The 13778-nt window shown below is 40.7% G+C and overlaps 1 protein-coding gene across 1 annotated transcript in view; it reads left to right on the top strand.

The window, feature by feature from the left end:
- TBC1D31 (TBC1 domain family member 31) overlaps window positions 1–13778 on the top strand; it is a gene marked incomplete at both ends in the record, with an annotated part of 71191 nt that overhangs the window by 22241 nt on the left and 35172 nt on the right. The window contains 6 exons of the mRNA XM_080694722.1: window positions 2020–2171; window positions 5395–5554; window positions 7514–7714; window positions 8480–8656; window positions 12260–12339; window positions 12415–12561. Of these exons, the coding sequence (XP_080550848.1) occupies window positions 2020–2171; window positions 5395–5554; window positions 7514–7714; window positions 8480–8656; window positions 12260–12339; window positions 12415–12561 (917 nt within the window). The remainder of the gene's footprint in view (window positions 1–2019; window positions 2172–5394; window positions 5555–7513; window positions 7715–8479; window positions 8657–12259; window positions 12340–12414; window positions 12562–13778) is intronic.

The raw sequence follows: 13778 nt of genomic DNA, 5'->3' as shown, positions 1-13778 counted from the left end.
ATGGGGTGAACATGGGTATATGAGGCTGCTGCCACAGCATACTTTTTAAAAATTTGTTTTATGCCTTTATCGGTGCATCGTAATATACAACATAGTGAGAAGCGAAGTGATGCATTCGTGAATGCACGCACCACCTGGCGTGTCTCCTCCACGCCCCGGCTGCTCCCCCGCCTCCCTCCCTGCCATGTTAGTGAGAGAGATGGAGATACCTTCTCATATGATGTCGTTATTTGGACTGCTTCCGTCATCAGTTCTTTTTTCTCTCCCTGTCTCCCTCCTCCTTCCTTCCACTGTTTTACTGCTTTCTCTTCTCATTTAACTGAGGTCTCTATGGTTTGCTATTTTCTCTCCAGCTTCTACATATTAGAGAAACATCCTATGCTTGACGTTCTGAGACTGGCTAATCTCACTTAGCCTCATATTCTCTACTTCCAGCCATCTCCCTGCAAATGACATGATTGTGTTCTTTATGGCTGAGCAAAATCCCATCATGTAGGTATGGATGGACCACATTCTTTTTGTCCGTACATCTGTTGATGGACACCTAGGTTGGTTCCTTTATATGGCTATTATGAATTGTGCTGCTATAAACATGGGTATGCATGTATTATTACAATATCCTAACTTAATTCCTTTATAAAAATCCTGAGAATTTTTATCTGGGTCCCATGGTGGATCCATTCCCAGTCTTTAGAGGAACCTCCATACTCATCTCCACAGTGGTTGTCCTAATTTACAGTCAACCAACAGTGCATTAGACTTCCTCTTGCCCCGCATCCTTGCGGGCTTTTATTATTGTTTGTATTCTTGAATGATTGCCGTTCTAACTGAAGTTCGATGAAATCAGTGCAGTTTTGATTTACAGTATATATATATATATATGTATATATATATATTTTTTTTTTTCAAGTCTGGGGATGGAACCCAGGGGCATTTGACCTCTGAGCTACAGCCCCTGCCCTGTTTTTTATTCTTTATTTTGAAACAGGGTCTCACTAAGCTGCGGAGGGCCTCACTAAGTAGCTGAGGCTGGCCACAAGCCGCGATCCTCCAGTCTCAGCCTCCCAAATGCTGGGGTTATAAGCGTGCACCACCATGTCCGGCTTTACAGTATACTTTCTTTAATAAGGGGAAGAAGTACCATCTAAAGAAAAAACAAAAATTATAGTATAGTAAAAACACAAAAGTCCAGCGTGGTAGCCCATGCCTGTAATCCTAGTACTTGGGAGGCCAAGACAGGAGAATTGTAGATTCAGAGCCAGCCTCAGCAACTGTAGTGAGGCTGTCAGCAACTTAGTGAGACCTTGTTTCCAAAGAGAAAATAAAATAGACTAAGGGTGTAGCTCAGAGTAGAATGCTCCTAGGTTTAATCCCCAGCGTCACAAAGAAACGAAAAGAAAAAGCCACCGCGCAAACCAGAAAAGTCGTTTGTTGTGATCAGGTGTCACGTGCCATGCATCACTCTGCGTGCTCTGCTTGTGTCACTGGCAGTGCGGTGGGCGTGTTTACCCGGCATCAACACAGACCCTGGAGTAATGGGGTGCGTTGCAGCCTTCAAGAGCTGCCATTCACTAGGTGATAGTACGTTTTTCATCTCTACTAGACAACAATTTGGCTGAAAAGAAACATCAGAATGAAATACGTGACAGGTGACTGGATAATTCAGAAATACATGTTAGTGTACATATGTATATTTGTACATACATATAGCTGTATACGTGTGCATCATTAGTTTTTAAACAAATTTGATAGTCAAAATGATATCTCATTTTCATTTGAATCTTGTCATATATGGTGAAAATTTTCAAATCGTTAGAATTTTGTAAATTGGCTAGTCATTATAGTCACCTATTTTTTTATTTGAGGTTATGTACCATTTCATCGGTATCATTCCAACATATAAGTGTATTTTTCTCTAAGAAAAAATAATTTTGAAAAAAATTGACTACTTGAATAATTTTAATTTAATAGGACTATCTGAACCTTATGTAAAAGATAACTTTTTTTATCCCTCTTCAGGTTTTCTTTCTACCTTTAAGTAATACCATCCTCAGCTGTTTTAAAGATAACTCCATCTTTGCCTGGGAGTGCGATACTCTTTTTTGCAAATATCAATTGCCAGCGCCACCTGAAAGCTCAAGTGTATTATACAAAGTGTTTGCTGTAACCAGGTAATGTGCATTTATGACACTGGATGTTTTTAAGAAATTTACCTTTTGGTGAAAAATTAAGAATTTTTCATTCAGTATCTTGTGATATGAGAAAGTTTTCTTCAAATTTAGATGTGGTCTTCAGGCCTTTTGATTTGTTTTCTTTTTGTTTTTACTTTATATGAAAATTTTCAAATAAACACAAAAGTAGAAAAGTACATGAATCCTTTAGTATCATTAGCTATAATAATTATCAACTAATGGCCACTATTTTTTATCTATAACTCTACCCATTTCTGTACTGTATTTTTTTAGCATATATCAAGCATTTCATTTCATACATAAATATGTCAGTTTATAGCTCTTAAGACAAGGGCCTTTTTGGAAACATAACAATAGTATTATTATCAACATTTTAAAAAATAACAATTTTTTAATAGTCATTGTTAAAATTTTCCTGATTTGTTAGCCGGGTGTGGTGGCACATGCCTGTAAGCCCAGTACTTGGAAGGCTAAGACAGGAGGATCACAAGTTCAAGGACAGCCTCAGCAAGTGGTGAGACTCTCATCAATCTAGTGAGACTATTTCAAAATAAAAATAAAATAGAGCTGGGGGTATATCTCAGAGGTAGAATGTTCCTGAGTTCAATCCCAAGTACCACACACAAAAAAATCCTCTGATTCATCTAATAACTTTTATTACTGGTTTGTTTAAATCAAGAGCAAAATAAGGTTCTTAAATTGTATTTGGCTGATATATATCCTATTTATTTATTTATTTATTTATTTTTGTGCTCCTGTAGCATTTCCAGTGTCCTGGGTTTTGCTCTTAGTGTCCATATGGTGTTTAATAGGGTCCTCTCTCATCTCTATTTTCTGTACACTGGTTATTGTATTTTCTAAAAGCTGGAGGATTGAACTAAAAGCTGGAGTGAAGCGCATGAGGTATTATAATTGGGTTGTGTTCCTTCATCAGGAGCTGCCTAGAACATTTTCTCTTCTGATTTTTTTTTTTTTTTTTTTTTTTTGTGGTCCTGGGGGTGGAACCCAGGGGCTTTTCTACCTCCGGGCTATACTCCCAGACCTATTTTATACTTTATTTGGAAACTGGGTCTCACTAAGTTGCTGAGAGCCTCACTAAGTAGCTGCACCTGTGTGATCCTCCTGTCTCAGCCTCTCAAGCTGCTGGGATGACAAGCGTATGCCACCACACCCGGCTTTCTCTTCTGATTTTAATGGCCATGGATAATCATTACCTAGACCCATCCAGCATGGAATCAGACGTAGCTCACTGCACTTTCTCTTGTGTCTTCTTTGCTTATTAACTAGAGGCCTTGTATAGAAACAACTTCCTCTCCTCACGTCTGACTTTGATGTATAGTTTGTAAAGAAAAGACATGGTAAAGCTTGATTTTCTTTTTTCTTAAACTAGTTTTCAAAGTAATGAGTTGGGTTTTTTGGCATCTTGCAAACGTAGCCTTAGAAGTTATTTTTTATCTTTAATCCTTGTAAACTCATGTGTTTAACATAGTTGGCAAGTTTTAAGCCATCATAGTCAATATTCTTAGTAACCTTACAGTTCTCTCATCTTTAACTAGTGCGATCTTCAAATTCTTATGGATTGCTTTGATATCACCTTGGTTGTCTGTGATATTTTTTATATTTTCTGATATGACTAGATGTTCCATATTTCTCTCTATTTCCTGCCCCAAGCCTGCAGTCAGCTGTTTCTCTAAGGAGTGTGCATTTAGTGGGAAATGGAGCTTTAAGACCCTATTATGGATGCTAGGGGCACTTACTGTGGTAGGGCTGCTCACTGTTTCTAGGCCTTTTCAGTAGAAAGAGCTAGAAAATAAGTGTTGATTTCTCTTTTCTTGCTTTTCAAGTCATCAGTAAATCCCATCGATCCTACCAAACTATGTGTTGAATTGGTCAAAATTCTCTGCCCATTGTCTCCGTCTTGCCCTAGTTCCAGCACTCCTCGTCTCTTTCCGCCCTCTGTCCTAGCCTCCGTATTAGAGTGCCCGTTTTATCTTCATTTCCTAACGTCCGTCTCTGCACAGGCAGATGGAGTGGACTATGTAAACCAGGAAGTCAGGTCATGTCACTTTCCTAAGTGAGTTCTTCAGAGGCTTTCCGCTGCTCCCGCTAGTGAAAGCCACATGCCCCACCATGCCCCCTGGGGGCTCTGTCAGCTGGCCTGGCCTCCCTCTTCATCTACCTCCTCCCGCTTAATCGGATCCAGCCACACTGGAGCACAGTTCTTTTCTTTTATGCTAACCTATTCCATTCTGAGCCCTTCCTCTTGTACTGGCCAATCTGGTATACTGTAGAATTTTTCCTCCAAATCATGTAAGATTGGCCCATTCATGCCATTTGGGTAGCAGATCTTCCTTTCCCCGCTATCATTATCTATCTCCTTTTATAGTTCTGTATAAAATTTTCTCACCAGCTGGGATCACATTCATTTATTTGTTTGTCTTCCTCTAAATAAAAAATCCTATAACAACAGGATCGCCTGCCTTGCTCAGTCTTACCTGACTTGTTTACTGCTCTGTCCCTGTGTCCTAGGATAGCTGACTTATAGTAGACACAGCAAAGTCCTTGCTGAATAAACAAGCCTCAGCCCCAGAGGCCAATATAGCCTATTCTTTTTGTACCTTATAAAAATAAAGTAGCTTCTTTTGTGCAGGAAAGAAAATTGGCTCTGTGTGTGTGTGTGTGTGTGTGTGTGTGTGTGTGTGTGTAGCAATGCACTACCAATTCTATATAGTTGTATGTGAAATATAGAAAGATATTGATAAATGACCTTGAGATTATGCTATAAAATATAAATGTTACTCAGAAAACCCCCCTAATCAAATCATCAAACATTTGTTAAGTTGATGCCTTAATACAAAAAGTAAACACACACACACACACACACACACACACACACACACACACACACACACACCATAAATTTGGACTGTCTTATATATGATAGTGACTAGGCACATGTGACAATTTAAATTAATAAAAATTATCATGGGGTGGGAATTGAGGAAGGGCTAAATGAGTGAGGTGTGCGCGTATGCCTCTACCATCTTATACCCATTACAAGGGCTCAATAATCACATATGGCTAGCGGCAACCATGTGGACAGCACAGATACAGAACATTTCTATCACCACAGAAAGTTCCGTGGGATATTGCTGCTATAAACAATTCAGATAGTCTTACTTCTCACCTTTTTGCTGTGTAGAGATGGCCGAATCCTGGCTGCTGGAGGCAAATCAAATCACCTTCACTTGTGGTGCTTGGAAGCTACGAAGCTTTTGAGAATTATCCAGATGCCCACTAAAGTTCGAGCCATTCGCCATCTGGAATTTCTTCCTGACAGTTTTGATGCTGGTTCTAATCAGGTTAGTATCAGAACTGTAAAACGTCATGTTTTCAGAAAGATCACATCAATTTCTGAACTATGTTAGCTCTTATCTTTTTTTTTTTTTAATATTACTGGAGATTGGGGCCAGGCATGGTGGCACACGCTTGTAATCCCTGCGCTTGGGAGGTGGAGACAGGAGGATTGCGCAGGTTCAAAGCCAGCCGCACTGGCTTAAGAGACCCTGTTTCCAATAAAAAAATATAAAATAGGTTTGGGAGTGTAGCCCGGAGAAGGGTTTCCAGGAACCCCAGTACCACTAAAAACAAAACAAAACAAAAAAAACTACTGGAGATTGAACCAAGAAGCATTCTACCTCTGAGCTCTATCCCCAACCCTATTTTAGTTTTTATTTTGAAACAGGGTCTTGCAAGGTTGCTGAGAGTCTGACCTGCCTTGAACCTGCAATCTCCTGTCTTAGCTTTCCAAGTACTGGGATTATAGGCATGAGCCACCATACCTGGCTTCTTTCTTTGTAGCTGAATAGTGTTTTATCTTTTTTTTTTTTTTTTTCCTTTGCAGTACTGGGGATGGAACCCAGGGGCATTCTACCTCAGAGCTACACCCCCAGCCCTATTTTTTATTCTTTATTTTGAAACAGGATCTCATTGAGTTGCAAAGGGCCTCACTAAGTAGCTGAGGCTGTCCGCAAACCATGATCCTCCTGTCTCAGCCTCCTGAATGCTGGGATTACAAGCGTGTGCCACCACGCCCAGCATATATCACCTATTTTTAATCCTTTTCTTCTACAAATAGTGCAGCACCAAATAACTTGTAGATGCCATTTTATACATCTTATTAGTAGGATATAATTCCAGAGTTGAAATAGTAGTATAAAAATTATATACATCTATAATTTGTATAGAATCTTGTATCTACTACAAATGAGGGCTCTTGTTCCCTACTAGCCAGCCAGTTGTTTTTCAACCAGTGAAAAACATCCAGTTTTAGACTGTCACCCCAAAATGTGTTTTTATAACTAGCAACATCTACATTTTGAGCAGTGAGATAATGATACTGTTTACAACAGAAAAGAACCTATGCCTAAGGCGCAGGCAGCAAAGGGTTCTTAGCCTCAGTCTTCCATTACATGCTTTGAATTTTTCAGATTAAAATTTAAACTTTTTCCCTTAAAAGACAAACTTTTCTCTTACATGCCTACTACCCTTGCAATCCACAGTCTCTCTGCACTCCCCAGAAGTTAGTTACAATCACTGAAGACAAGCAGGCAGTGAGACTCTTCACCAAGAGTTAGTGGTATGGGTGGGCAGTAGGGAGAGGATGACAACGCCTCCACCCGCCTTGCTCCTGGCAGCCAGCGAGGAGGAGGAGGAGGAGGAGGAGGGGGAGGAGGAGGAGGGGCGGGCTCTTCAGTCATCTGCGGCCCCTGTGGGTGTGGCCTGTCTTAGGTCACCTTTCTTTGGCCCCAGGATGTATTTCTTACTAGATTTATCTGAACCTGAATGACATGACTCATTGATTTTAAAATGTATACAAGCTGGGCATGGTGGTGCAAGGTTGTAATCCTAGCATTTTGGAGGCTGAGACAGAAGGATCATGGTTCATGGACAGCCTCAGCTACTTAGTGAGGCTCTTTGCCACTCAGTGAGACCCTGTTTCAAAATAAAAAGAATAAAAAATAGAGCTGGGGGTGTAGCTCAGAAGTAGAATGCTCCTGGGTTCCATCACCAGAACAGCAATAAAATAAAATAAAATAAAATAAAATAAAATAAAATAAAATAAAATAAAATAAAATATACACAGGCTTATTGAGAATAGAACCTCCTTCAGCTGCCCCCATCAAAAAAATTGTGCATGTATATGTATCTTATATATACACACACACACACACATATACCCGGATATGCAAATGTATTTTGACTTTCAGATATTAAATCTGCAAATATTTTTAAGAGCTCATTGTTTTCTCTGCTCTTAGGTTCTTGGAGTGCTAAGTCAAGATGGTATTATGAGGTTTGTCAATATACAGACTTGTAAACTTCTCTTTGAAATTGGGAGCCTGGATGAAGGAATTAGCTCGTCGGTAATTAGCCCACATGGACGGTACATTGCATCTATTATGGAAAATGGAAGTCTGAACATATATTCGATTCAGGCTTTAACACAAGAAATAAATAAGGTATGGTATTAAGACAACATCAGGTTTTAAAGATATTTCAGTATTATCAAGAATAACATCTTTATGCTGCTGTTTGCTAACTTCCTTGGAACTTACTACCACCTATTTTTCTAGATATATTTTGCTGCTCATACTTCCAGAGCCACGTTTTCAGTCATGATTTCTCACCTGTATTTTTGTTGTTGTTGTTTTTACAGTATTGGGGATGGAACCCAGGGGCATTCTACCTCCGAGCTGTACCCCTATCCCTATTTTTTATTCTTTATTTGGAAACCGGGTCTCACTGAGTTGTAAAGGGCCTCACTAAGTAGTAGCCAAGACTGTTCATGAACCGCCATCCTTCTGTCTCAGCCTCTCAACTCTGGGATTACAAGTGTGTACCACCACACCTGGCTTTCTTTATTTTAAAACAAGGTCTCATCGAGTTGCAAAGGGCCTCATTAAGTAGCTGAGGCTGTCCACGATCCTCCTGTCTCGGCCTCCCAAGTGCTAGATTACAAGCGTGCACCACCATGCCCAACTTATTGCTGGTTTTAAATCATGTGTTTTCATTTGTTTTTCTGAGGCATTTAGCAGAAATTTACTTTATTAGTCAACAAGAAAACATTCTTAGACATACTAGCCTTTTTGCCTGAAGAATAATTATATGTAATTTTGGAAATCATTAGAAAAGACCTGTTTCCAAGAATACCAACTAGACTATGTATGTATGCGTGTGTATGTGCGTAGGCCTACATCTACGCATGCGTGCTTTTTGTCCTGTAGCCTCCGCCTCCGTTAGTGAAAGTGATTGAAGATTTGCCTAAGAATAAACTGAGTTCCAGTGACCTCAAGATGACAGTGACGTCAAGGAGAGTCCAGCGGCCCGCAAAGCCTAGAGAGAGCAAAATTCAGACTAGAATATTAAAACAGGACCTGGCCGGTCATCTTGAAAATAAAGAGGTAAGAGTGTGCTATACTTAAACTTTTGCTGGAGACAATCCTTGTGATTTCTAGGCCATCATCACTCTTCTCCCTCCTGGGACTTAAGGAATATCATAAGAAGAGAAGAACATTTTAACTGACATCACAGTGTGCTTTTGAACTTTCCACATAAACGTAGTACATGTGTATGTGTTTTAAAAGTTAGTACAGAATTGCGCCGTCCAGTATGCTAGGCACTAGCATGTGGCGGATGAATACTTGGTATACTCATTCAAGGAATTTTCAATCTGTGTGTGGGGGGTACTAAACATTGAACCCAGAGGTAATCGTCCACTGAGCTATGCCTCCAGCCCTTTTGACTTTTTATTTTTGAGACAGAGTTTCACAAAGTTGTCTAGGCTGGCCTTGAACCTACGATCTTCCTGCCTTATCCTCACAAATATGGGGACTACCATGCACAGCCTAACGTTTTGTTGATGGTAAACAAAATCACACATGCAAAGTGCACTGAGTACACAGTGATTTTTATGAGCTGAACATACCTATGTTATCGGTACCCATATAAAAGTGGTTTTTTTTCCCTTGTTTGTGGTACTAAGGATTGGGCATTCTACCTCTTAGCTACACCCTCAGCTCTTTTTTATTTCTGTTGAAACTTGGTCTTGCTAGGTTGCTGAGTCTCACTGGGTTGCTGAGGCTTGTACTTGAGCCTGTGATCCTCCTTTCTCAACCTCCCAAGTACTGAGATTACGGGTGAATGCCACCACACTTGGCTAAAAAAATGTATCATTACCAGCACTTCGCCAAGTGGTTGATTAAATCAATTTACATTCCAACCAGCAGTGTTTGATAGTTCTAGTTGTCAGTGTTCTTACCAAGATTTGATTTTTTTTCTCATTAGCTTAATAACTTTTCTTGAATCATTTTTAAGTGATGGAACCTACAAATACATAAAAATATTTAAGGCAGATTACAGCGTAGTGAAAAATAATTAAAAAGGTCCCATATGTACTCTGTGTTGGGTGGCTGGAATACTGTCTTCAGACTTGGTGCGTGGCTATGCTGCCAGCGCGGGTTCAGGAGATATAGTCATAGCTATGAAGTCATAGTGAAAGGAGGCAAAGCAGAATTAGCAAAGGTAAAGGGCACGTGGCAGAAGTGTAGAGGACCCCGGGCACAGGCTTCCAAGAGTCCTCTTCCCACGGGAGTCATAGGGCGCACTTGACCCTGTGCCAGTGAACTGTGCCTACATGTATGGAGTGTTCTCTGTTAGGGAAATCATTTGAGACTTCGTGTCCAGGGCTTGTGCTGGAGGCTGGCTACACAAGCCTTCTATTTAACCTGTTTCAAATTCTAGACCCCCCAGGGAAAGCAAGTGTTTGGTAGAAATGTTATTGGACTAGCAGTTCAGGCATCCTGGGCCACTCTTGCCGGTTCTGGGTGCGGTGGGAACCTCCGGAAGGCCCGCTTCAAGGCAGCAGCCACAGGCCAACCTCGCGGGCCAGCCTTCTAAGGGTAGCAGGCCCAGGAGCTGCCTTAACTTTTTCTGCACATACTACTTCCACAGTAAGAAATGAGCATTACCAATAGCTTTGGCACCCCACTGGATGTTGCTCTCCACCCCATGGATGTAACTCTGGTCCTCCCTGTTATGTGCTATGTCCTTGATTGTCTTTATAGTTTATAACCGTTTCATGTAACCCGTTCTGGCAAACTACTAATTTTTAAAAACAATAGCAAACACAAACCAAAGCTATGTAAAGACAAGCTAGTATTGCTGCTATTCAGTGAAAGCTCTAGCAGATAGCTGGATAAGCTGAATGCTCCCTGAGACTTGATCATGAGTGACTTATAAAAATAGCCAAATGTGGAATCCAGCAAATGATGGCAGGAGGGGCTGCTTCTGCAGAGCCCAGCCCGCTCTAAGGAGGAGGCTGAAGCAGCGTGTTCCCCTGGGGTGGAAGCCTGTCCTCAACTGATCGCGGCATCAGGACACCTGAAAGAGAATAGGAGCCCCATCAGCTCAAGGTCAAGACAAGGACAGAAAAGGTCAGGCCACACTCCCTTGAAGCATTCTCTCCTATCTAAAAAGAGGCTTCAAGCTGAGTGTGGTGGCTCACGCTTGTGATATCAATACTTGGGAGGCTGAGACAGGAGGATCCCAGGTTCACGCGCATCCTCAGCTACTTAGTGAGACCCTCCGCAACTTAGTGAGACCCTGTTTCAAAATAAAAAATAAAATCAGGATAGGATGTAGCTCAGAGGTAGAATGCTCAGGGCTTCAATCCCCAGTACTACCAAAAGTGGGGGAGGACTTCAGTGGCAGCAAGTACTTTGGTGATAGCAGCAGTTGACCTCTTTGGTTCCTAGATCATGTTACTCCAGACTGGACTGGACTAGTTGCATTCTTTATGGGGTATGTGGCTCTCAAATGAGAGTCTTTTTTTTGTGTTGTGTGGTGGTGGTACTTAGGGTAGAACCCAGGGGCCTTCTACCTCTGAGGTATATTCCCAGACCTATTTTATATTTTGCTTGGAGACAGGGTCTCACCAAGTTGCTGAGAGCCTCACTCAGTTGTTGAGGCTGACTTTGAACCTGCACTCCTCCTGTCTCAGCTTCTCAAGTACTGGGATTACAAGTGTGCGCCACCACGCCCGCTTGGCCCTGAGATTAGCACATCAAGGACTGTGAGCAAGTCACTGACCTTTAAACGTCTCAGTTTCTTGGTTCAAGAAAGGAAAAGCCAACAGCCTACCTTTTCCATACAATTGCTAGCATCAAGTGAGATAGTTTATGAAAACAGCTGTATGATCCTAAAGCCTCTAAAATATGTTTCCATTAAGATGAAAATTGACTTAGAAGTGTTAGATATAACAGTCTTATCTCTACACATTGATGTTGACTGGTACAGAAGATGAAGTGATGAGCTAGGTAAGTTTTTAGGGCAGACTTGTCCTGCATACTAGGAGTTGTCCAGAATTTTAAGAAAAAGGAAGAAGATGGTGAGGGAAGAAAGCGTCAGACACATTGCGTTTACCGCGGGGCTACTCAAGCTAAGAGTCAGTTTGGTGGTACCAGAGACTGAACCCGGGGCGTTCTACCTCTCAGATACACCCTCAACCCTAATTTTTCTTCTTTTTTTCTTTCTTTCTTTCTTTTTTATATACATTTTTGAAACAACATCGAAGGTCTAAGAGTCTAATAAGTTGCTGAGGCTGGCCCTGAACCTCTGATCACATTATCTCAGCCTCCCATGTATTGGGATTACAAGCCCAGTTTAAGAGTACTTTCTGTATTTTAAAATGGTTACATTTAAAATGGTTATGTAAATATCTACATAATGTTTATTTTCCCCCTTGGCTCAGAAGACCTGAAATATTAAAACTGACCATTTACAGAAAAAGTTTGCCAAACCCTGATCTAGGGAGAGTAATATATAATAAACTTTGTTTTCTGTGTGTATGCCTAAACTTGAGGGGCGGAGAGAGACTATGTGTGCATAGAGTCAAGTGATATAACATTTCTTACCTTTTGTGTTCTAAGGTTGAAAACCCACTGTGGACTAGATTACCATGTTTTCAGATATGATTATGTCACTTAATCAGGACTGTCTTTTTGTAGAATGAATTGTCAGATGGACTAAACAAAAAGCGCTTACAAACCTTATTAAAAGGCTATGGTGAATATCCAACAAAATACAGGTAATGTCTAAACACTTTTAATGTTAAACCAATTTTACTTTAAAAGGTTATTTAAAATGACATTTTTCCTTTCAGGATGTTCATTTGGCGCTCACTACTCCAGCTGCCTGAAAACCATTCTGCGTTCAGCAGCCTGGTAGATAAGGGCACTCACACGGCATTTCTCACCCTTCACAAGAAATACCCCATCAAAAGTAGGAAACTGCTCAGAGTACTGCAGAGGTACGCTCCGAATACTGCAGCAGTGTAGTGATGCCCGTAGCTCATGGCAGTGTTTTAAATACTTTGTTTATAAGATATTATTTGCTCAGCTTTGTTTAGCCTTCTGTGATATGTTGGTTTGTTTAAAAAAAAAACTTATATATGAGCTGGGCATGGTGGTGCACACTTGTAATCCCAGCATTCGGGAGGCTGAGACAGGAGGATCGCGGTTCGCAGACAGCCTCAGCTACTTAGTGAGGCCCTCCGCAACTCAGTGAGACCCAATTTCAAAATAAAGAATAAAAAATAGGGCAGAGGGCATAGCTTGGAGCTCATATGCTCCCGGGTTCCATCCCCAGACCCACAAAAAATATATATATATAATACGTATATTGCATATTAATATTAGTTTTTGTTGTATTCTAAAAAATAGGAATTTTTCAGGTAATCTAAAGGAACTAAATAGCACAATAGAAAGAGCTTTTGAATCCTGGTTTTACCTATTAGTAACTGTGATGTAGATGTGACATTTTACTTCTCTCAGCCTTCATTTCTGAAAATAGGGCAAATAACATGAACATCATAAGAGACTTGAAGTAATTAGATGAGACTTTCTTTTAGAATGCTTATGCTAATGTCCAGTTCATAAGTAAGCTCTCAGTAAATGTTAATAATAATAAAAGCTGGCCGGGCGTGGTGGCGCACGCTTGTAATCCCCGTGCTTGGGAGGCGGAGACAGGAGGATTGTGCAGGTTCGAAGCCAGCCTCACTGGCTTAAGAGACCCTGTTTCCAAAAATAAAAAATAGGTCTAGGAGTGCAGCCCGGAGGTAGAAGTGCTTCCAGGAACCCCATAACCACCAAAAAAAAATTAAAAAAAATAATAATAATAAAAGCTAACCATTTAAAGTACTTTTTGTGTATTTGGAAATACTAAATATACATTTAACTTATATTACAGATGAAGAAACTAGGACATAGAAAAGCTAGGTAATATGATCCATTCATATAAGAGTGCAGCCCAAGACTTTTATTAATTAAACTTTTATTATAAGTTTAATAATGCCGGGCGTAGTGGCGCACGCTTTTAATCCCCGTGCTTGGGAGGCAGAGACAGGAGGATCGCACAGGTTCGAAGCTAGCCGCGCTGGCTTAGGAGACCCTGTTTCCAAATAAAAATGTAAAAATAGGTCTGGGAGTGTAGCCCGGAGGTTGAAGGACTTCCAGGAACCCCAGTACC

This window comes from Muscardinus avellanarius (genome assembly GCF_963383645.1).
Source record: "Muscardinus avellanarius genome assembly, chromosome: 4".
In the NCBI taxonomy this organism is placed as follows: Eukaryota; Metazoa; Chordata; class Mammalia; order Rodentia; family Gliridae; genus Muscardinus; species Muscardinus avellanarius.
This window is presented reverse-complemented; position numbering and strand designations above follow the sequence as displayed.